Source organism: Chrysemys picta, chromosome 17, assembly GCF_011386835.1.
Source record: "Chrysemys picta bellii isolate R12L10 chromosome 17, ASM1138683v2, whole genome shotgun sequence".
In the NCBI taxonomy this organism is placed as follows: Eukaryota; Metazoa; Chordata; order Testudines; family Emydidae; genus Chrysemys; species Chrysemys picta.
The window spans coordinates 21,665,396-21,688,220 of NC_088807.1; the positions used below are offsets into that span (position 1 = coordinate 21,665,396).

At 52.9% G+C, this 22,825-nt stretch overlaps 1 protein-coding gene across 1 annotated transcript in view; it reads right to left on the reverse strand.

The window, feature by feature from the left end:
• Positions 1-20,274, reverse strand: part of LOC101940632 (leukocyte immunoglobulin-like receptor subfamily B member 1) — a 37,161-nt gene extending 16,887 nt beyond the window's left edge. Inside the window, exons 1-7 of the mRNA XM_065570959.1 lie at positions 20,109-20,274; positions 19,477-19,767; positions 13,629-13,739; positions 13,139-13,166; positions 12,788-12,831; positions 12,251-12,288; positions 11,841-11,933 (exon numbers count right to left, since the gene is read on the reverse strand). Coding sequence (XP_065427031.1) covers positions 11,841-11,933; positions 12,251-12,288; positions 12,788-12,831; positions 13,139-13,166; positions 13,629-13,739; positions 19,477-19,767; positions 20,109-20,211 — 708 coding nt within the window. The 5' untranslated portion in view covers positions 20,212-20,274. The remainder of the gene's footprint in view (positions 1-11,840; positions 11,934-12,250; positions 12,289-12,787; positions 12,832-13,138; positions 13,167-13,628; positions 13,740-19,476; positions 19,768-20,108) is intronic.
• Positions 20,275-22,825: the final 2,551 nt, after the last annotated feature.

Consider the following 22,825-nt stretch of genomic DNA (forward strand, 5'->3'; position numbering starts at 1 on the left):
ACAAAGTTGCCTTGTGAGGCATCATTTTAAAGTCTTGATATCTTGAACATTCATGTCCTGTTGTATTGTATCTGCTGTCCTTGTGTGGGACGTTCTGAAGCATTGCTCTGTGTGCTACTGAAATATGTTTTGAGCTTGGGAGATGCCCACAGCAACCTTTCAACTGCAACAGAGGATCAGGCAGACACTGTTAATGGCTCTTCAACACCCATCAAGGAAAGAATCCACTATCCCAGAGACTGTGTACAATGGAGATTGCTTGACCAATGGGGACTGGCTGATCCCCGGGTCACAGCAAAGATCTTTCCAGCAAACTGGCAGAAAATATAAAAGAGGGGAAGGGACATAATCCCTGGGCTTCTCTTCCCCACAACACAACACCTGGAGGAACATCTGGAGGACAAGGACTTTGCACTGGGGAAGGGTGGCCCCAGGCTGGAATCAAGTCCAGTCTGTGTACTAAGGATCTGTAACCTGTTTATCCCATCTGTCAGGGGGAGACACTGCCTGATTCAAATCCTATTTCATTTGTAGAACTTAGACTGCGAATATATTTTTGTTTCTTAAGTAGCCAACTCTGATCTCTGCGCCTGCTCCTTATAACCACTTCAAATCTCTCCTTCTGCAGTTAATAAATCTGTTTTATATTTGACCTAAAATGGTATGTTTTGGTTGAAGTCCTTGGGAAAACTCAGCTCAGTACCTTTCTTTGGCACTGGGAGCTGGCCAACCAAAACCCCCACTTTTTGTGCCAAGGTCAGTAATAAAAAGATTAAATAAGATTGGTCCCAAAACCGATCCCTGAGGAACTCCACTAGTAACCTCCCTCCAGCCTGACAGTTCACATTTCGGTACGACCCGTTGTAGTCTCCCCTTTAACCAGTTCCTTATCCACCTTTCAATTTTCATACTGATCCCCATCTTTTCCAACTTAGCTAATAATTCCCCATGTGGAACCATATCGAAGGCCTTACTGAAATCGAGGTAAATTAGATCCACTGCGTTTCCTTTGTCTAAAAAATCTGTTACCTTCTCAAAGGAGGAGATCAGGTTGGTTTGGCACGATCTACCTTTTGTAAAACCATGTTGTAATTTGTCCCAATTACCATTGACCTCAATGTCCTTAACTACTTCCTCCTTCAAAATTTTTCCCAAGACCTTACATACTAAAGATATCAAACGAACAGGTCTTGCATCTGAAGAAGTGAAGTTCTTACCCACGGAAGCTTATGTTCCCAATACTTCTGTTAGTCTCAAAGGTGCCACAGGACCCTCTGTTGCTTTTAATAGGTCTGTAGTTGCCTGGATCACTTTTTCCCGCTTTCTTAAAGATAGGAACTATGTTAGCAATTCTCCAGTCATATGGTACAACCCCTGAGTTTACAGATTCATTAAAAATTCTTGCTAATGGGCTTGCAATTTCATGTGCCAGTTCTTTTAATATTCTTGCATGAAGATTATCTTGGTCCCCTGATTTAGTCCCATTAAGCTGTTCGAGTTTGGCTTCTACCTCGGATGTAGTAATATCTACCTCCATATCCTCATTCCCATTTGTCATTCTACCATTATCCATAAGCTCCTCATTAGCCTCATTAAAGACTGAGGCAAAGTATTTGTTTAGATATTGGGCCATGCCTAGATTATCCTTAACCTCCACTCCATCCTCAGTGTTTAACGGTCCCACTTCTTCTTTCTTTGTTTTCTTCTTATTTATATGGCTATAGAACCTTTTATTATTGGTTTTAATTCCCCTTGCAAGGTCCAACTCTACATGGCTTTTGGCCTTTCTCACTTTATCCCTACATGTTCTGACCACAATAAGGTAGCTTTCCTTGCTGATCCCTTCCATCTTCCACAACTTGCAGGCTTTCTGCTTTTTCTTAATCACCTCTCTGAGATGCTTGCTCATCCAGCTTGGTCTACAACTCCTGCCTATGAGTCTTCCCCCCTTTCTTGGGATGCAGGCTTCTGATAGTTTCTGCAACTTTGACTTGAAGTCATTCCAGGCCTCCTCCACCTTCAGATCCCCAAGTTCTTCAGTCCAATCCACTTCCCTAACTAATTTCCTTAATTCTTTAAACTTAGCTCTTTTGAAATAAAAAACCCTAGTCACGGATCTATTTTTGTTTATCCTTCCATTTAGTTTAAACTGAATTAGCTCATGATCACTCGAACCAAGGTTGTCCCCTACAACCATTTCTTCTATGAGGTCCTCACTACTCACCAAACCAAATCTAAAATGGCATCCCCTCTTGTTGGTTTAGCAATTATTGGGTGAAGGAATCCATCAGCTATCGCATCTAGGAAAATCTGAGCCCTATTATTATTACTAGCACTTGTCCTCCAGTCTATATCTGGGAAGTTAAAGTCTCCCCATGATCACACAATTCCCATTAGTATTTACTTCATTAAAAACATTAAAGAGATTTCTATCCATATCCAAATTGGATCCCGGCGGTCTGTAGCACACCCCAAGCGCTATCCCAGTGGAGACTCTAGTAGCTTTCTTCCCCAATGTGATTTTTGCCCAGACAGACTCTGTTTTATCCATTCCATCCCTTCTTATTTCTTTACAGTCTACCTCATCATTGATATACAATGCTACTCCACCACCTTTGCCTTTATTTCTGTCTGTCATAAACAGCACATAGCCTTCAATACCTGTACTCCAGTCATGACTACTATTCCACCATGTTTCTGTTATCCCTATAAGATCCAGTTTCATTTCCTGCACCAGTAACTCCAGTTAGACTTTAAGGTCAGAAGGGACCATTATGATCATCTAGTCTGACCTTCTGCACAACGCAGGCCACAGAATCTCACCCACCCACTCCTGTAACAAACCTCCATTTTGTTACCTAGGCTCCTCTCATTGGTGTACAAACATCTTAATTCTTGCTGTTTGGCTTTGCTCACATTCTTAACCCGATTAGGCCCAGACATTCTACCACCACTATCACCTATGAGAATGGTATCTACACTACCCTTCCTCTGTATGTCCATTCTCCTACCCACGGCCGTATCCTTTCTTTCTTTGTTTTCTTCCCTCTCAATGTTAAAATCCAGCGTGGAGATTACCTGGACATCTCCCAACCATCTCCCCACAATTCCTAGTTTAAAGCTCTCTTAATCAGTTGTGCCAGCCTCCATCCTAGAAATCTATTTCCCTCCCTACTCAGGTGAAGTCCATCCCGAGAGAACAGTCCTCTGTCCATGAATGCCTCCGAGCAGCCATACCTCCCAAAGCCCTCCTTATAGCACCACTGTCTGAGCCATATGTTGATCGTCATAATCTTGTCACACCTTTGTTGCCCTTCTCTAGGAACAGGCAGAATCCCACTGAAGATCACCTGAGCCTCGATTTCCTTAAGCATCTCCCCAGCCTGGCATAGTCTCCCTTGATACGTTCCAGCGAGAATCTAGCAGTATCATTCGTTCCCACATGAAGGACAATCAGGGGATTCTTTTCTGCTCCCGTTAGGATTCTCTTCAGCCTCAGGTCCACATCCCGTATCTTAGCACCCGGCAGACAGCACACCCTTCTGTTCTCTGCATCAGCTCTGGTTACATGCCTGTCTATTCTTCTCAGTAAGGAATCCCCAATCACGTAGATCTGCCTTTTCCTGGTGACGGTGCGATTCTCCAGTCTCTTCCCTGTTCCCTCTGGCTGCAAGTCCTCTTGATTCCTATTCTCCCTTGCAATCCTCCGCAACCCATCCTGTATCCTCCTGGGGCTCATGTTTGGTGTTATCTCCATTGACTCTTCCCCTCTTCCTATAGGACTGGCTGCTCTTCTCTTCTTCTTCACCCTCTCACCTTCAGCGACCACCTGCTGTGCCCCTTCTTCATTTTCCAACTCCGCAAACCTGTTCCTGAGCTCTATTTCTCCTTCACTAGCCCGTCTTTTCCTCTGCCTGGTTCTCTTAGTCACATGCTTCCACCGTCCACTTTCCTCACCAGCAGTCTCCCCTCAGAGTCCTTTGGTCCTGCTTCCATCTGCAAATCTGAGCTTTTCCCTTCAGCCTCCTCATGGCTTTGCTCCATCATCTGCTCGAAGCCCCTTCTAAACTCGACCAGAGTTTCCACCTCCATCTCCAATCCTCGGATCTTTTCTTCCATCAGCTCTATCAGGCGGCACTTCATGCAGACGAAACTCTTCTCAGGTACCCCCTCCAGGATCATGTACATGCCGCAGCTTCCACATCCAGTCATGTTCATTGTGTCTTCCACTGCTTGGGTCACTACCACTGCTGCCTCTGTATCTGTCATAGGCTTCCCACCTAAATCCTGTACATCTGGGAAACGCAAACCAAACCAGAACAAACCACCCACAGCAAAACAAACTCCCCACAAGCATGCGAGCGAGCGTTCAGCGCTGCAGGCGCTGATTACACTGGTGCTTTACAGCGCTGCATTCGCTGCGCTCAGGGGGGTGTTTTTTCACACCCCTGAGCGCAGCAAGTGCTGCGCTGTGAATTACCAGTGTAGCCAAGGCCTAACAGGACTCGTGCCCTCTCTCGGCTCCGTACGGTCCCTGGGAGGAACCCCCTTCAGTGCGAGAGTCCTTCTCTGGGGTCCACTCTCTCCTGGGGTTAAGCCATAGACTCCTCCGTCGCCTGGAACCGCACCTCTCTGAGCCTTCAGCACGTCCTCAGCACAGTACATCTAAATCTCCCTGTATCCAGGTGGGCTCTGCCTGCTCTCCCCTGCCAGCCAGAACCCCTCCTCCCAGCTGGGCATCCGATATCACCGGTCCCAACAGCTCCTCCCCTGTCCTTTGTCTTCTGTCCCAGGTAAACAGGTCGCCTGGGACTCCTCTCCTCTATTCTGTCCTCTGGCCCCCTCTGGCTGGAACCGGCTGGTCAGGTCACCGGCGTCCTCTCTTCACAGCCCATTGTCCTCCCACTCGGCCTCCGGGTCACCCGTCACTGGGGTATCTGTTAGAACCCTCAACCCTCCCACTTCCCTGGTTCTTGTCACGCAGACAGTGAGCAGCAAAAGACCAGACGTCCGAAGCGCAGCCAATGTGATGTTTAGTGGGGTTAGTTTCCAAGCAAGGATATTCTGAAGCCCTTCACACCAGTCGAGCTTATCTCTATACGTCGATAGAGTCTGTTCCCCAATGTCCCCTTCCCGGCTCTGACACCGCAGAGCATTTACCCTGCGTCCCCCTTCCCAGCTCTGACGCCGCAGAGCCGTGCCTGTGTCCCTGTACCCCGTTCCCTATATTCTGTTCCCATTCCACCCCCTTTCCCATTAGCAAACATGATTCCAGTTTCGCTTCCTACTTCCTGTTTGACCCCAGTTTATATAGTAATATTCTCAGCTATACCTTAACCAATCATTTTACTGAAATTTAACTGACCAATACTAACCACCTCATTAAACCAGTAACACCCAGGGAAACTGAGTCCCATCCCCTCTGCATGCAAACCATTGAAAAAAACAAGAAAAAAAAAAGAACTCTCCTCACTTCATCACAGCACCCCCTGGAGGTAAAACACCCCAGTGCCGAGCTCCACCGAGCCTGGGGCCTGAGTGCGAGCCGAATGAGGAACTGTGCCGGGGGCTGCAGCCCCAGGAGGCCCATGATGCGCTCGGCCCCTTTCTTCCCATCAGATGGTTTCTCTGCAATCTCGAGCCAAATCTACCATGGTCAGAGCAAAGCCAGATCCCTGCAATGCCCAGCAAACCACATCCCCTCCTGCAGCTGCTCAGCCCCCCTCCCATCACCTCCCAGCCCCACATGGGAGCTGCCCGGTCCAGGGACCAGCTGGGAATGGGGGAATCTCAGGAGGTGTCAAGAGGTGTCCAGGCTGCCCTGACCTTTCCCAACAGGCCCGTCTAGCCTCCGTTTAGCAGCTCAGAGCAGAGGAGGGCTCCCCCCCACACACAGTGCCCACCACAGAGCAACCCTCTCCCAGGGAGCGGGGCAGAGATTCCTTCCAGACCCGGCTGGGCCCAGCACTCATCTTGGAGCATGAGGGTGGAGGGACCTGGCCAACCTCCTTCTCAGGTAGTGTCGCTGTAGATGCTGTTCGTAGCCAAGTACCGTGAGACAGAGACTGAACAGAGGGGTGGGAGGTTGTGGTTTCCGGCCCCCGTAATCGGACAGGGGAGGGATAAATTTAGATCCTAAGTTGCTAAAGCAGCAGCCAAAAAATCCATGAAAAGGGGAAGTGTGTCCAGAGCCGGCGCCCGCTTCCTGTTTCTGCTACTGCCAGTGAAACTCAGCGTAAACCTGAAGCCACATCAGTGACTGTGTAATATACCCTGGTTTTGGGACGGGAGTGGGGTCTAGTGGTTAGAGCAGGAGGGCCCCTCCCACCATAGGCGCTGACTTCTACTGGTGCCGTTGGGTGCTCGACCCCTGTCTGCCCATGGCCCCACCCTGTAGATCAATCTCTGATAATTTTCATATAACTTTACATTGTGCCTCTTCATATAACCTTGTGGTGGGTCTACCCACGTGTGACCTCTGTATCCTGGGACTTTGTATTAAAGCCTCATTTAGAAACTTTGCATTGCCCTTGGTATAATATTATAGCCCCTAAGGATAGAATAAGATAGAAAAAAAAAATCTTTTTGCTAGCAGTAGAACAAGAGCTCTCCCCCCCCCACTCTTAATCAATTGCCCTGTTAAATGAATAAGGTGTGGATGAGCAAGGCATGGAAGGCAGCACCTCCAGACAGCCTCAACTGTTGGAGAGGGGCTGGGAGCCAGACCCAAAGACAATAAAACGTGTCAAGTGGGCTCATTAAAAACAAGCAGACATACCGATGGCCTCGGGGGTTAAAAGCAAGCACCTTCTTTTGGAAACACCCTCTTTGCAGTATTGGGACAACACTCAAAAGAAAGCAGCACAAAGGACCAATGGACACAGACACAGAGTTTGAATCTGGTCTAGATTTGCATAAGAGGAAAGCTGCTATAAAAGTGAGGTGTCTTGCAGAGGACCCCGGGTCTCGTCTTGTCAACATGGGAGCATCGATCCAGATCGGCAGAAGCCCGGCTCCACCCCCTCCCCCATCTAACTCACCTGGCCAGTGAAGTTAAGGGGAGCAACTAATTGGTAACAACAAGACGGAGTGTGTTTGTGTGTGTGTGTGAGTGTAAGTGTAATATATTATATGCATATAATACAGTGTTAATGAATACATGTATTGCTAATAAATGTGGCATTCTGCCTTATTCCCCCTGAAAAGATCCTGTGCAGTACTTTAAGTACAACATTTTGGTGGAGAATGCGAAAGGGGGAGCAAGCATAGAATCCACAGTTATTATAAAACTGGTGTGCACACCGCCAGTTTTAGCAAGCCTGGCACTAGAGGAAAAAGAGTGTAAACTTTCAGTTAATTAACCAAACTGTGAAGGATATAGGAGTTTAGGTTTAAATTGTGTTCATGACTGAGCTAAAGAGGAAAACTTAGTGTTTCTCACTCTGATCCGGGGAAGAATTAACCAAACTCTGAAGGATATAGGAGTTTAGGTTTAAATTGTGTTATAGAGGTACATACACCCTCAGCCGTAGCAAGGCGGAGCTAAAGAGGAAAACTTAGTGTTTCTCACTCTGATCCGGGGAAGGATCTAATCCGGGGAAGGATTTGTATAATTGGTGTATGAACCTTCGGTGGTAGCAGACCGAGTAATACAGAGGGAGGCTTAGTGTCTCTCCCTCTGGCCCAGAGTGGGTTAAAAACATAAGATACAGATCTTGTTCTGTTAAGCCAAACTCTGAAGGATATAGGAGTTTGGGCAGTGTAGTGTGGTTTATGTTTGTTTGTTTTTTTGTTTTGTTTTGTTTTTTGTAAGTAATATTGTGGTAATTTCACAATTTTGAAGAAAATGTTTAAGGAACGGGACCAGGAAGGGTGGGGGCTAGTTGAAAAGCCCACCCTCCTTGCTAAATTGGTAGTGGAACAAGGCTTGTGCCCATGAAAAGAAACTGTTTATTGAAAAAAGCAGAATTGGGCCCAGGCAAGCAACAGATAAACAAAACTAAAAAACAGGTTGGGTACAAAGAGTTAATACAGCACTCTCAAATCTTACAGCAGCAGTAACATCAAGAGAAGAAACATTTGAGACTCCAGAAGGGGGCAGACCTTTGGGACCCCTCTGGAGATTGGGAAGGGGGATATTTGGAATATTTGAGTAAATTCCTCCTCCCAGGGCCGAAATGCCATTGAAACAGTTAACAACAGTGCCTGCTTCTGCCTCAGATCTCCAGGCCATGGCAAAATGGCTGGAGATTTTAAAACAGACATTTTTTTCTAGATGGAGTGTTAACGCCCTTTTACTGAGAGAAAGGGAGAATTTACACTCACAAAAAATGCACCACTTAATTAGCATTTGTGCAGCCCCAAGTACCAAACACACTGTGGCAGAGACCAAGCAGGTTCTGCCAGGGTAAAAGCACTGTGCTAATTTGTTTCCAAGCTTCTATCTTTCAGGCTCTGAACCGGAACATCAGGAGAGCTGGTACCAGCTAAAGAGTTATAAAATACCATGGTTATAGTGTCATGACAAAGTCTGTGTTCAGTGTTCTGTGTTGCATGTTCTGTGTCTGTCTCTAGTGGTGTCCTGTGCTAGCATTGGGTCCAGAAAAAGAGGGAATACTACACTAGACATGGTAAATGTCTTTTCCTCTCTCTACTTCCCCCATCTCCATCCAACTTATCAATCACCCCTTGTGTCCAAAAGACTTGGGTCCCCAGTGCATCAGGGTTATTTTGTTTTGTTTTGTTAGGTTCTCTAAAATCATTTTGTTGTTAATTTTTGTTCTTGATACATTTGTATTGTTAGTTACATTTGCTTGTATTATTATTAATTCCACACTTTCCTCTATGCACTCTGGTTCTATTTCCCCAAGCCCTGAAGGGTAGTTCTTGAGCCCCCATAACCTGTAAAACCTTGGCCCATAATTGTATGGCCCCATCTTTCAGGTCCCCAGAAACCTCTGAGAACAACTGTTAAAAATAGGAAATTCTACAACATTTTAGCAACTAAATGTTAGTTTAAGTCCAAATCAGCTTAACCTTGCATAACAACTGTGGTACTCCTACAAAATCTTATTTGTTGTGTGTGCTTAAGAAGGTCCTGACCTCAGTGACTTTTATTGTTTGATGGCTATTGCAGAATCAAACTTGGGCCTCATTTTGTTTGTCAATGTACCCAATTATTGTAATGGTAATGTTTTTTTTTGTATTTCCAATTATTATAATTATAATGGTTCGCATTTGTGTTTATGTTATATCTGGTGTTTAGTCAATTCTAATAGTTTTAGTTATATTCACCTGGTTATAATTGTTTGGTTTGTTTGCAACAAATACAAAAGATTTATATGGTGACCACTCAAGAATTGTTCTTGAGAGGTCAAAAGGGGGACAATGTAGATCAATCTCTGATAATTTTCATATAACTTTACATTGTGCCTCTTCATATAACCTTGTGGTGGGTCTACCCACGTGTGACCTCTGTATCCTGGGACTTTGTATCAAAGCCTCATTTAGAAACTTTGCATTGCCCTTGGTATAATATTATAGCCCCTAAGGATAGAATAAGATAGAAAAAAAAATTCTTTTTGCTAGCAGTAGAACAAGAGCTCTCCCCCCCCCCCACTCTTAATCAATTGCCCTGTTAAATGAATAAGGTGTGGATGAGCAAGGCATGGAAGGCAGCACCTCCAGACAGCCTCAACTGTTGGAGAGGGGCTGGGAGCCAGACCCAAGGACAATAAAACGTGTCAAGTGGGCTCATTAAAGACAAGCAGACATACCGACGGCCTCGGGGGTTAAAAGCAAGCACCTTCTTTTGGAAACACCCTCTTTGCAGTATTGGGACAACACTCAAAAGAAAGCAGCACAAAGGACCAATGGACACAGACACAAAGTTTGAATCTTGTATAAATTTGCATAAGAGGAAAGCTGCTATAAAAGTGAGGTGTCTTGCAGAGGACCCCGGGTCTCGTCTTGTCAACATGGGAGCATCGATCCGGATCGGCAGAAGCCCGGCTCCACCCCCTCCCCCATCTAACTCACCTGGTCAGTAAAGTTAAGGGAAGCAACTAATTGGTAACAACAAGACGGAGTGTGTTTGTGTGTGTGTGTGAGTGTAAGTGTAATATATTATATGCATATAATACAGTGTTAATGAATACATGTATTACTAATAAATGTGGCGTTCTGCCTTATTCTTCCTGAAAAGATCCTGTGCAGTACTTTAAGTACAACAACCCCGACTCCACCCCTACCCCACCCCCATTTCAACCGCTTCCCCAAAGTCCCTGCACTAACTCCGTCCCCTCTCTGCCCCTATTCTGACTCCTTCCCGAAATCCCTGCCCCGGCCCCACCTCTTCCCCGCCTCCTCCCCTGAGCATGCCACATTCCCGCTCCTCCCCCCTCCCTCCCAGAGCTTGCTACAGCTGTTTGGCGGTGGCAAGCGCTGGGAAGTAGGCACAGGAGCTGGGATGCGGCGCGCTCAGGGAAGGGGGGGAGGATGAGGAGCTGGGGTGGGGCTGGGAGCTTGGCTGCCGGTGGGTGCAGAGCACCCACTAATTTTTCCCCATGGAGAAGGCGCCTGTCATAAATATAAAGGGAAGGGTAACAGCCTTTATGTATGCAGTAATACAAGATCCCTCTTGGGGTACAGAATCACTTACCTGTAAGGGGTTAATTAGTTCAATTAATCTAGTCGGCACCTGACCAGAAGGACGGATAGGGAAGGAAGATACTTTCAAATGGGGTGGGGGGGAGGGGAAACTTTGTTTGTTCTCTTGTGTGTGTGTTCGCTCTTGAGACAAAGAGTGGGACCAAGCAGGTAACCCAGCTCCTACTGAAATGGTACATCTAAAATTACAGAAATTGTAAGTAAAGGCGAGGAAATGCATTAGATTATCTTTTGTTTTAGCTTGTGAATTTTCCCTATGCCAAGAGGGAGGTTTATTCCTGTTTTGTAACTTTGAAGTTGAGCCTAGAGGGGAATCCTCTGTGTTTTATATCTTTTTAGTACCCTGTAAAATTACCTTCCATCCTGATTTTACAGAGGTGCTTCTTTTACTTTTTATTTTATTTTTCTTTATAATAAAGTTCTTTTAAGAACCCGATTGGTTTTTAGTGTCCCAAAAACCCAAGGATCTGGTCTGTGCTCACTTTGTTAACCTATCCGTTTGTATATTATTCTCAAGCCTCCCCCCCCAGGAAAGGGGGTGAAGGGGATTGTGGGGATATTTTTGGGGGGGGGATAGGGCTTCAAGTGGCCCCTCCCTGAATGTTTGTTTAAATCACTTGGTGGTGGCAGCAATACTGTCCAAGGACAAGGAAAGGAATTTGTGCCTTGGGGAAGTTTTAATCCTAAATTGGTAGAAATAATCTTAGGGGGTCTTTCATGTGGGTCCCCACATCTGTACCCCAGAGTTCAGAGTGGGGAGAGAACCCTGACAGCACCTATGCACCCCTCCCCTCCCCACAGCAATCCCATCTCCCCCAGGTGCGACACACTCTCCTGGCATCAGGACAGGGGGGTGGGGGCTGCCCAGGGGTGCTGGTTTGTGGTTCTGTGTTTATTACAAATCTGGAGGTTAACAATATGCAAAATAACATCAAAGCTGCCTTGCTGTGTCCCCTTCCCCTCCCCCTCCCGGTGCTGAGTCCCCCCTACCCGCATATGTGCATCTGGGTGGGGCAGGGGGACAGCAGCTTGATGAGATGGGGCTGCAGCAGGGGGAGGGCAGTGTCCCCCCTAAATCTTCCCTAGAAGCAGAGTTCTCTGGGGCAGGTGCTGTAGGGGGTGAGTCTATTGCCCCCGGGGGGATGGCGCCCCATGGCTGTGGGGGGCTCTCACTGCGGGACTCCCTGGCTCACGTTGATCACGGCGTACACACTGGGCTGCAGCGTCTGGAGGTCCAGCTCGGCGTAGGTGCCGGGGTCAGGCTCCTTAGGGTGGGAGGGGAGAGAGTCACTCGTGTGTGTGTGTGTGTGCATGCACGCACATGCACCAAACATCGCCCCCACACACAGACACAGAGCAGGGACCATCCCCTCCAGCAGGGGGTGACAGGAACATACACATACACCCTGCAACCCCATCTGGCAATCCCATAAGCCCACCCCTCTCCCAATAGCCCGACCTCCACCCCAAACCACTGAGTGTGCCAGGAAAGGCTCTGGGGGAGGGAGCTATGAGGGGGCTGCTGGGGTCCATGCAGGTCAAGGTTGGGGTCAGGCCCTATGGGGGAACAGGGAAGACTTACCAGGGTCTGCGGCTCTTTCCCTTCGTTATTGGAGGCGTCTGCGGAACAGAGACACCCACTGAGGTGCACCCCCGGCCGGCCCAGAGCAGAACCCCACACCCAGCTCCGACCCCTCTGTCCAGCAAGGGGGCTCAGAGCCTGGCACAGCCACCCATCCCCCACCCCAGAGCATGGGCCAGGGTCATTAGCTCCGTGTTACAAAGAGGAAAACAGAGGCACAGAGACGGCGGCAGAGTCTAGGGGGTTACGGCAGGGCGAGGGGGGGCACTCGAAGCCAGGACTCCTGGGTTCTCACGCCGGCTGTGGGAGGGAGTGGGGTCTAGTGGTTAGAGCAGGAGGCTGGGGGCCAGGAGTGGATGGGGATTCCTTGCAGGTCACTGGCTGGGAAGGTCTGATGGAGAAGTGAAGGGGGGACACCAAAGCACCAGGCCTGGGATGGGAGAGTCCCTGAACCAGAGGGGGAGGGGAGCCCCCAAAAGCCCCTCCCTTCCCCAGCTGTCTTGCTCCACCCCAGTACCCTTTGTGTGTGTTACTCACAGACGGGGTCTTCATGAGCCGGGATCTTTAACACCCCAAAACGGCTGGCATTAAAAGAGAGAAAATCCCTTTGTAAATGTCATAGCCCCCCACCCGCAGGGAGATTCCACAACACACCCAGAGAGCCCCCCATTGTGCCTCACACTGAATCCTGTTCCCTAACCCGCCCCCCACCACAACCACTAGACGCCACTTCCCTCCCAGACCAGGGAGCAACCCAGGTGTCCTGGCTCCCAGCCTCCCTGATCTAACCATTAGATCCCACTTGCCTCCCTGAGCAGGGAGAGAACCCAGGAGTCCTGTGTCCTGTGTCAGGTAGATCAGTGGTGGGGAGCGGAGCTGGGGTCTCACCTGCTCTGTCTCGGGGCTGGTCCTTTCCCTGCAGAGACATGAAGCAGAATCGTCCCTGAGTCGACCTTGATCCCATGTACCAGCCCTGCCCCTCAGCCCTATAGGGCAGCCGGGATGGGAGGCCCAGTACAGATTTCCCACCCCCCCGCTCTGCTGGGGGGAGCCCTGACCCCTCCAGCTGCTGAGAGTGGATACCCTAGAGACAGGTCCAAGGCCCCTGCAGCCCAGCACCCCCTAGTGAGTCCCTGCCCCACCCACTGCAGCCCAGTGCTCTCTGCTCAGCCCCCTACCCTTCTCCCTGAACCATAGCGCCCCTTAGATCTGCCCAGGGGTTTTGGGGCCAGCTCTCACTGCCAGGGGAGAGCACCCCCTGCTGGTCCCCTGCCCCACCCCCTGGGTTTCCTTCCCCATCTCCCATCCAAACCTTGACCCCTTCCCAGCCCGGCTTAGCAGCGGGTTTAACACTTTCCTTGCTGGGCAGGGCACTCACTTCTGTAGCAGAGGAAGATGAGGAGGAGGGGAAGGAGGCCGACGGCCGCTACACTCACCCCGGCGATGATGGCACGGGTCACATCCGGTGCTGAACTTGGTTCCAATGTCCCTGGGAAGCAGCACCAGGTGGTGAGCACCGTGAGTGGCTGGTTCGTTACCTGCTGCCCCAGCCCCTCCCCCACGAGGACCCAGGGACCCTCAGCAGAACATTCTATGGGGCTAGTGGTGGGGCAGGATCAGAGGGGATTCTGAGTATTAGTGGTCAGGGGGTTCACTCCCAATGGCAGAGGGCTGTACTGGGGTGGGCACTTGGGAGGGAACTTGTGTCTGGGGAGGGCGCTTTGAGATCATTGGGAGAACCAAGCCCTGCTGAAGTGATCAGCAGCAGAAGATGTAATGGTGCTGTAATTGCAACAGATGTCATTAGGTTCCAGAGTCAATGACATGTCACTCTGAATCAGTGGGTTCAAGTGTTAACACCATGTCTATCTGGACTGAGAGGTTCCAGGGTTAATGCCACACTGGGCACACCCCAGCGAAAGGGGAGCTCTGCTTCTGAGCCGTTCTGCTGAGCTGGCTGTAAACTCAGGATACACGTGGTCATTATCCCCAGCGCCGTTCTCCCAGGGAGATATGCACCAAACTGTGCCCCACAAGGGTGGCTTTGTGGTGCCGGTGGACAGCAAAGCAACCCAGTTTGTGGGGCCCCTGTGGTGGGGCTGTTTCCAAGGCTGGTTTGATGGTCATTCCCCCCGGCCAGCCCCGGTACCTGGCCTCGTGCTGCCTGGGATGTGTGGAAGTCGGCGTCATTCCTGACTGAGTTGGGAATAGAACCAGCGTCAGTCGGGGGGAATGGGGGTGGGAAAGCTGGTATCCTGGTGTCTGTGGTTAGTTACACAGGGAACGTCTCCTCCCCCAACCGGCAATGGTGGCTCTTCCCCGGGCTGAGCCGGCGTCCCTGGGGAGAAGACAGGACCAAGGGATTCGGGCCGGCTCAGCGCCCCCGGGATCCCAGAACGGGGAGGATCGGCCCAGCGAGACCCTGAGCGCAGATACAGCCCCTGTCTGGCTCCACAGAAACCAGAACCAAAATCATTCCTAACTAGTAGTAATTAACAGGAGCCCCTGTCCTGGGCCATCTCCACCGTGTGCTCGGAGCTGTACAGACACATGACACAGAGACGGTCCCTGCCCCAGCCAGGTGCCATTCACACCTGGAGTCACTGCGGAGCAGGTCTGGGTGCGGCTGTCCCTATTTTGGGGGAGGAAGGTCCGTGTGTCTATAGAGCTACAGGGGAGCTTGTCTGCCAACCGGGGCTGTATCAAACCAGGGGGTGCTAATACCGACAGCCCAGACTCACTCTGAGACCCCCTGAGTGCCCAGCTGGGTGTGGGGCTGGGACCAGGGATGCTGAGCCAGGCCCGATGTGATGAAGTGGGGGGTTTTCTTGTTTTCTGTGGAGTTTTCAATGGTTTGTATGCGGAGGGGGTGGGACTCAGTTTCCCTGGGTGTCACTGGTTTAACGAGGTGAGGGGAGAGGGAGTGTGTTTTGCAGAGGACCGGAGAGAGGACTTGGGGATGCAGCCAATGGCCAGGAGGATGGACACCCCAGCAACCAGTGACCTGGCAACCTGGTGACCCGGAGGCCCAGCTGAGGAGATGCAGATGATTCTGGCCAGTGGGCGGACAATGGGTTGCAGAGTGAGGACCCAGTGACCTAACCAGCCGGTTCCAACCAGAGGACAGAAGCGAGGAGAGGAGGCCCCGGTTTACAACCCTGTTTACCTGGAGAGAAGACAATGGACAGAGGCGGGACCTGGAGCCAGTGATATCAGATGCCCAGCTGGGAAGCAGGGGGGCTCGGGGCTGGAGAGGGGGAGCAGGCAGAGCCCACCTGGGTGCAGGGAGACTGGGATGTGCTGGGCTGAGGGAGGCCAGGCCTGAGGCCCTGAGAGTTTCCTGTGCTGTGTTCAACTCTCAATAAATCCTCCTGTTTTATGCTGGCTGAGAGTCACTCCGGTCTAGAGAACAGGGTTGCATCAACCCCTTCGGGGGTGGAGGCCCCGGGTGTCCAGAGCGAGTGGACTCCCTGAGGGGGCCCATGGCAGAGACAGACGTGCTAAGGCTCAGAGAGGTGCGGCTCCAGGAGGTGGAGGGGCATGACCCCGAGAGAGACTGGACCCCCGAGAAGGGCTATCGCACTGAAAGGGGAACCCACCACGGACTGCACGGGGCCAAGAGTGGGCACGATCTGTGAGTCCGTGACACCCCTCACTTGCTATACCAGCTCCATGGGGCAGGCGGAGACAGGCCGTGAGACACAGACCCCAGCAGAGTCACTGTTGAGCCCCCAAATCCAAGAACAAGAGGGCTGGGCTAGTGACACATGAGGCACAGGGCCCCCCACCCCTCAGCAGGGCAACGGCGCGGATCCATCTGCAAGGAACCCCTGGAGGGGTGGCTGGGACAGGGCAAGGAGAGGCCGAGGGGACCTAGAGGCCAATTGCATTTTATCTCCATCAGCTGGGGAAGGAGAAATCAGTTCAGTGGGAAATGATCACAAGTGAATCAGAGTTCGCTGGTGTAGCAGGAACTGCTGGGTAGGGTCACACTGGGAACTATTGCTGAGCTCGCCTGGACAGTAACTGCCATTGGCTGAATTCAACCCACTTCATGGCAACAATTTACATTCCTGGAGCACCAGGATCTGGCGTTAGAACGTCCAAGGCACTAGGCCAGAACCCACCGCTCTACGGTCCCTTCGCGGCTTCTCTGTTCTTAGGCTGGTTTGTTGTGTCTGGAGCCATCCCCTTGCGCCGTCTCTGTTTGCTGCTCTGAGTTCCAGCTCAGATACCTGCAGCTATTTCTCCAGGCGATGGGTCGGCTTCTCAATCGAACAACTGTCCCTCCGCTGCTTTATCTAGAGTCCCTTTGCTCTCGGACAACTTTTCCCTTCCTCTCGCTGCCCCTGAAGGTTCTGGGCGGATGTTTTGTCCGTACTATTTGCTTTACTTTCGCTACAGCTCACTTCCTCCTCATTTCTCCAGCCCGTTTCTCTTTGCTCACAGCTGGTTTCTGTCACTTTTCATTCGTGCTTTACTTCTCCAGCGGTTTTCTAACAATTGCTTTGGTAACGTAGAAACTCTTTTTCTTTGTGTTTCACTGCCTGGTTCTTCCTTTAACTTTCCCCCACATGCCTCTGTCTTTCCTCTGTCTGCCTCCTCCTGTTCCTGCCATCTCTGTCCCTTCTCAGCGGGACTTTCTCCCTGCCAGCTCTCTGCCTGGCCCCTTCGATGACACAGCTCGGCCACCGGGTCCCTTTCCACTGGCTCCCCACTCGCTGGGTCCCTGCATTGCTGGTGCAGGTTTCTACCTCGCTGGCTGCTGGTGTCTCTCTCCCGGTGTCTGGGCCCCACATACCCCTAGTAACACCAGCCATTCTCCCTACCCAGCCCCAGCCCTTTGTGTCTCCCCCATGGAAGCAGCTCCTTGAGCAGAATGAGCCTGTTTAACTGGCTGAGGGGGCCCCCTTCCCTGCCCCCAGGCCAGCTAGAACCCTGAGCCCCACCCCTGCCACCAGAGCAACCCCAATCCGGCCCCAGTCCCGGGTCAGCCCCACCAGCCAACTGACCAGGCCCCAGCCATGCTATGCCGAGCGACCCCAGCCCTGTGCTAGGCCTGAGCAACCCCCAGCCCCCGACACCAGCCCAGCGTCTCTCGGCAGCAGCTCCATATTATACCGGTCACCTGTGCCGTCTCCGCTCCGCAGCCGGGCGTCCCTCTGCTGGGCTCAGAGCTCAGGACAGAGCCTGGCTCTGAGCATCCCATCAGCATGGAGCCCCCGCGAGGGTCTGTCTGGGGGTGGGGCTGGGAGCGGGGACACCAAGCCGGGCCCCTCACCTGCTACCACAAGCTCCACAGCACGAGACACGGAGCAACCCCAGCCCCTGGGGGCCCAGAGCTCTGCTCCATAGCGGGTGACAGGCCAGTGACACAGTCCAGTCTCCAGGGTCCATTCACTCCCTGGCTTCTCTGCTGGGAGGGGGCTGGGAGCCAGGGCACCTGGGTTCTGTCCCTGGTAGGGTTACCATATTTCAGCAAGCAAAAAAGAGGACGGGAGGAGCCCCGCCCTAGCCCTGCCCCTGCCCCTCCCACTTCCCGCCCCCCCAGAACCCCCAACCCTCCCCCCGTTCCTTGTCCCCTGACTGCCCCCTCCTTGGACCCCTGCCCCTAACTGCCCCCCAGGACTCCACTCCCTATCTAAGCCTCCCTGCCTCTTGTCCCCTGACTGCCCCAACCCTTATCCACACCTCCACCCCCAGACAGACCCCTGGGACTCCCACGTCCCATCCAACCACTCCCCACCCCCTGACAGCCCCCCCAGAACTCCCAACCCATCTAAACCCCTCTGCTCCCTGTCCCCTGACTGCTCCGATCCCTCTCCGCACTCCTGCCCCCTGACAGCCCCCCCCAGAACTCCCAACCCATCTAAACCCCTCTGCTCCCTGTCCCCTGACTGCTCCGATCCCTCTCCCCACTCCTGCCCCCTGACAGCCCCCCCAGAACTCCCAGCCCCCCACCCCCCCGCTCCTTGTCCCCTGACTGCCCCCTCCTGGGACCCCTGCTCCTAACTGCCCTCCAGAACCCCACCCCCTACCTAAGACTCCCTGTTCCTTGTCCCCTAACTGCCCCCTCCTAAGACCCCCCCAACTGCCCACCAGGACCCTACCCCCTACCTGTACCCTGACTGCCCAAAACTTTCTCCACTCCCCCCAAAAAGCCCCCCCCCGTTTCTTGACTGCCCCCTCCAGAACCTCCCTGCCCCTTCTCCTGCCCCCTGGCCCCCTTACCCTGCTGCTCAGAACAGGGTGTTGGGCTCTGTGCGAGCCGGACACGTGGCTGCGCTCCCCAGCACAGCAAAACCCGGTCCCTGGCCCTGCACCGTGCTGCCGGAGCGGGCTGCAGGGGAGAGCTGCCCTTGTATCAGCACAAAGTGCTCTCGCTCCCGTTTTGCTACGCTGCATGGCAGAAACCGCTCCCAGTTGCAAAAGGGGAGGGCTGCACTTTGTGCTGAGACACTTGCTCAGAATGCAGGGCGGATCCGGCTCCTCTACAGCTGCTCCGGAGTCCAGCCCGGGACTTTCCTGCAGCCCTCCCAGCCGCTCGCTCTGCTCTGCCAGGGGAGGGGGGAAATCCCGGACATTGTGAGTGCTTTACAAATTCCCCCCGGACGCTATTTTTAGCACAAAAAGGAGGACATGTCCGGGTAAATCTGGACGAATGGTAACCCTAGCTAACAGCATGAGACACGGAGCAACCCCAGCCCCTGGGGGCCCAGAGCTCTGCTCACTAGTGGGTGACAGGCCAGTCCAGTCTCCAGGGTCCCTTCACTCCCTGGCTTCTCTGCTGGGAGGGCTGGGAGCCAAGACACCTGGGTCCTATCCCCGACTCTGAGGGGGGAGCAGGGAGGATTGGGGCCAGGACTCCTGGGTTCTGTGCACAGCACCACCACTGACTTGAAGGGGACTGTGCAAGTCTCTACTATACACTGAGGTTTATAACCTTCAGCTCCGCCCATCACCCCGTAACTGATGTGTTGTCTGGGAAAGGCCCCCCCTGCTCTGCAGCTCCCCCTGGGGGCAGGGATCCCCCCTTCCTCTGTCCCAAATCCCCTGGTTGGGGATCCCCCAGTGACTCTGTCCCCACTCCCCGGCCCAGCATCCCCTCTGCTGGGCCCAGGGCTCAGGGCAGAGCCTGGCTCTGAGGTCCCATCATGCAGACCCTCTGTGGGGCTGGCTGGGTGTCGGGCTGGGAGCCGGGACACTGAGCCAGGCCCCTCCCTCACCTCCTACAATGATCTCGACGGGGTCACTGGGATACGACCAGCGACTCTGATCCGTTATGGAGCGATAGCCGCAGGTGTAGCTCCCTCCATCTTCCCAGCCGACACTGGCGATGGGAAATTCAGCCACGGTCCCATCAGGCACCATCCACACCTGCCGGTTCGGGTGTTCAGCTTTACGCAGAAAGAACTCCATGCCCGGGTACCGACCCTCACAGCGGATGGTGACGCTTCCCCCGAGCGCCACCACCCTGCTGGGGCTCACCCAGATGGTGGGTTTGGGAAATTCTCGCCCTGCTTTCAACAAGAGACAGGACTTAAACAGGGGAGACACAGCCCCCACCTCCCCCCACCTCAATTCAGTCCATCCGTCATTCGGCCTTGGGGGGGCTCATTGAATCAGGACATTGAACCAGGGTACAGTTCCTGGCTGCTTCGTCAGACCACGGGAGCCAGATTCGGCTCCTAATTACTCCATGGTGTGGGGGGTGGGCACAGAAGAACGGGGCCGGGTTTGAGCTCACAGGGGGAGTTTTGGTTGAGTTTTGGGGAAGGTTCAGGGCTCAGTTTCTCTTCCTCCCCCTGATCCCGGCCCCTTCCTGATGTTAATATCCTCCCCACAGACTGATACTCACCTCCCAACACCCAGCTGTGCCCGGCCAGAAAGCAGCCTGAAAAGGAAATTGGTGTTAGGGACCAGATCCCAGAGCACCTGGATCCTACACCCTGGTCCCACATCCCCCCAATGGACACAAGCCCTGGTCTCAGATCCCACCTTATGGACACACGTCCTGGTCTCAGATCCCACCTTATGGACACACGCCCTGGCTGTCTCCGATACTCACCGAGGAGGAGGACGGTGAGAGCAGATGCCATGATGGGGCAGTGGGGACCCCTCAGGGCTGCCACTAACACCCCGGTGCCCAGCTCCACCCAGTCTGAGGCCCGAGTGCGAGCGGAATGAGGAACTGCGCTGGGGGCTGCAGCCCCAGGAAGCCCGTGATGCACTCGGCCCCTTTCCGCCCCATCAGATGGTTTCTCTGAAATCTCCAGGCCAAATCTACTGTGGTCAGAGGAAAGCCAGCTCCCTGCAACGCCCAGCAAACCACATCCCCTCCTGCAGCTGCCCAGCCCCCTCCCCATCACCTCCAAGCCCCACATGGGAGCTGCCCAGTCCGGGGACTAGCTGGGAATGAGGCAATCTCAGGAGGCCTCAAGAGGTGCCCAGGCTGCCCTGACCTTTTCCAACAGGCCCGTCTAGCCTCCCTGGAGCAGCAGCTCAGAGTAGAGGAGGGCTCTCTCTCCTCCCCGCTCCCTAAAGTATCATCCCTCTCCCATGAAGTGGGACAGAGATTCCTTCCTGACACGGTTGGGCCCAGTGCCTGCCCTGGAGCATGAGGGTGGAGGGACCTGGCCAACCTCCTTCCCAGGTAGTGTTGCTGCAGAATCTATTTTTAGCCAAGTGACATGGCACAGAGACAGGACTGGGGCCTGGGAGAGTGGTGGTTTCTGGCCCCCGTGAGGGTGCGAGAAATGGGTAAATTTAGATCCTGAGTTGTTAAAGGAACAACCGTAAAATCCAGGAAAGGGGAAGTCTGCCCAGAGCCGGCGCTCACTTCCTGTTTCTGCTACTGCCAGTGAAACTCTGTAAACCTGATGCCCGGAATCTACCCTGTTTATATACCCCAGTTCTCGGAGGGGAATGGGGTTTATTGATTGTTGGGGGGGGGCCTGGAGCCAGGACTCCTGGGTTCTCTCCTAGCTCTGATTGGGGCCCCGGGGGTGGGGTCTAGTGGTTAGAGAAAAGGACACAGTTTAGAGCCAGCCCCCTAGAGGTGAAAGGCCCCGTGTCCCTTCCCCAGCCCATCCCCGGGGCAGTGGGTCTGCGCAGCTCAGGGTCTGGGGCAGAGCTCACAGGGGTCGATGGCTGAGCCAAGTTCCGCCCTCCCTCAGCCCAGAACCTCCAGCGGCTGCTGCTCTCCCTTGGCTGGGGAACCTCCAGTGACTCCTTCCCGGTCCCCTTGCAGGCTTCCCCTCTGCTGGGCCCAGGGCTGAGGGCAGAGCCTGGCTCTGAGCGTCCCACTGGGGCCAGGACAGCCTGAGGGTCCAGCAGGGTGTGGGGCTGGGAGCGGGGACGGGCGGGTCCCACTTGGTGCTATATTGGCAGCTGTAGATCCCTGTGTCTCTCTAGCTCATGTTGAGGATGGGAAACTCAGCCACGTCCCCTGCGTTAGGTCCATCGAGCGCCGTGCAGCCGGGTCTCCAACTTTACTCAGAAGGACCCTCGCTCCGAGACACCGACACTCACACCGGACGGTCACGGCTCTCCCACTGGGTGCAGGGAGATGCTGTGTTTGGGCTCTGCAGGCAGGAGGAGACAGGCTGGTCACTGCGCCCCGTCCCCACAGCCCGGCCCCAGTGACAAGGCCGATACAGGGGGCTGCAGGGAGAGTCTCCTGGATGCTTTTCCCCTGAATCCAAGACCGAGAGAGCTGGGCTAGTGACACAAGAGACACTGGGGCCCCCCACCCCTCAAAAGGGCAATGGTGCAGATCCACCTGCAAGGAGCCCATGGAGGGGTGGCTGGGGCAGGGCAAGGAGAGGCCGAGGGGACCTAGAGGCCAATTGCATTTTATCTCCATCAGGTGGGGAAGGAGAATCAGAGTTTGCTGGTTTAGCAGGAACTGCTGTGTAGGGTCACACTGGGAACTGTTGCTGACTTTGCCTGAATTAAAATGCTGCTTTGAACAATCTTCATTTAAATGACACAAGCACAGAAACAGTTTCCTTCCCTTGCCAAAGCTGTTTTTAAACTTTCCCTTGATTTTGTAGAACTTTGTTTAACACAGAATTGTCCTGTATTGGCTTTATTATTATTATTATTATTATTTTGGTCTCTTCTGTTGCCTGATTGTGCACTTCCAGTTCCAGATGAGGTGTGTGGTTACCGGTCAGTTAGTAACTCTGAGCTTCTACTGTACCATCATCAGAATTAATTGTTCCCTATCAAGTCAGTTTTACGTTCATGCAATCGCAGAATGTAGAGTTAGAAAGTAAAGTGAACTAGACCAGAACCCCACTGCTCTAGGTTCCCTTCGCGGTTTCTCTGTTTTCAGCCTCTGTACGTCCTGACTTTGCAGGCAAATTTCTTAAGCTGGTTCATTCTGTCTTGAGCCATCCTCTTGTGGCATCTTTGTTTGCTGTTCTGAGCAGAGTGACCAGATGTCCTGATTTTATAGGGACAGTCCCGATATTTCTGTTGCTGCACCTCAAGGTGCTGTGCGGTCCTGCGGACGTTTTGTCCGCACTATTTGCTTTACTTTCGCTCCAGCTCACTTCCTCCTCATTTCTC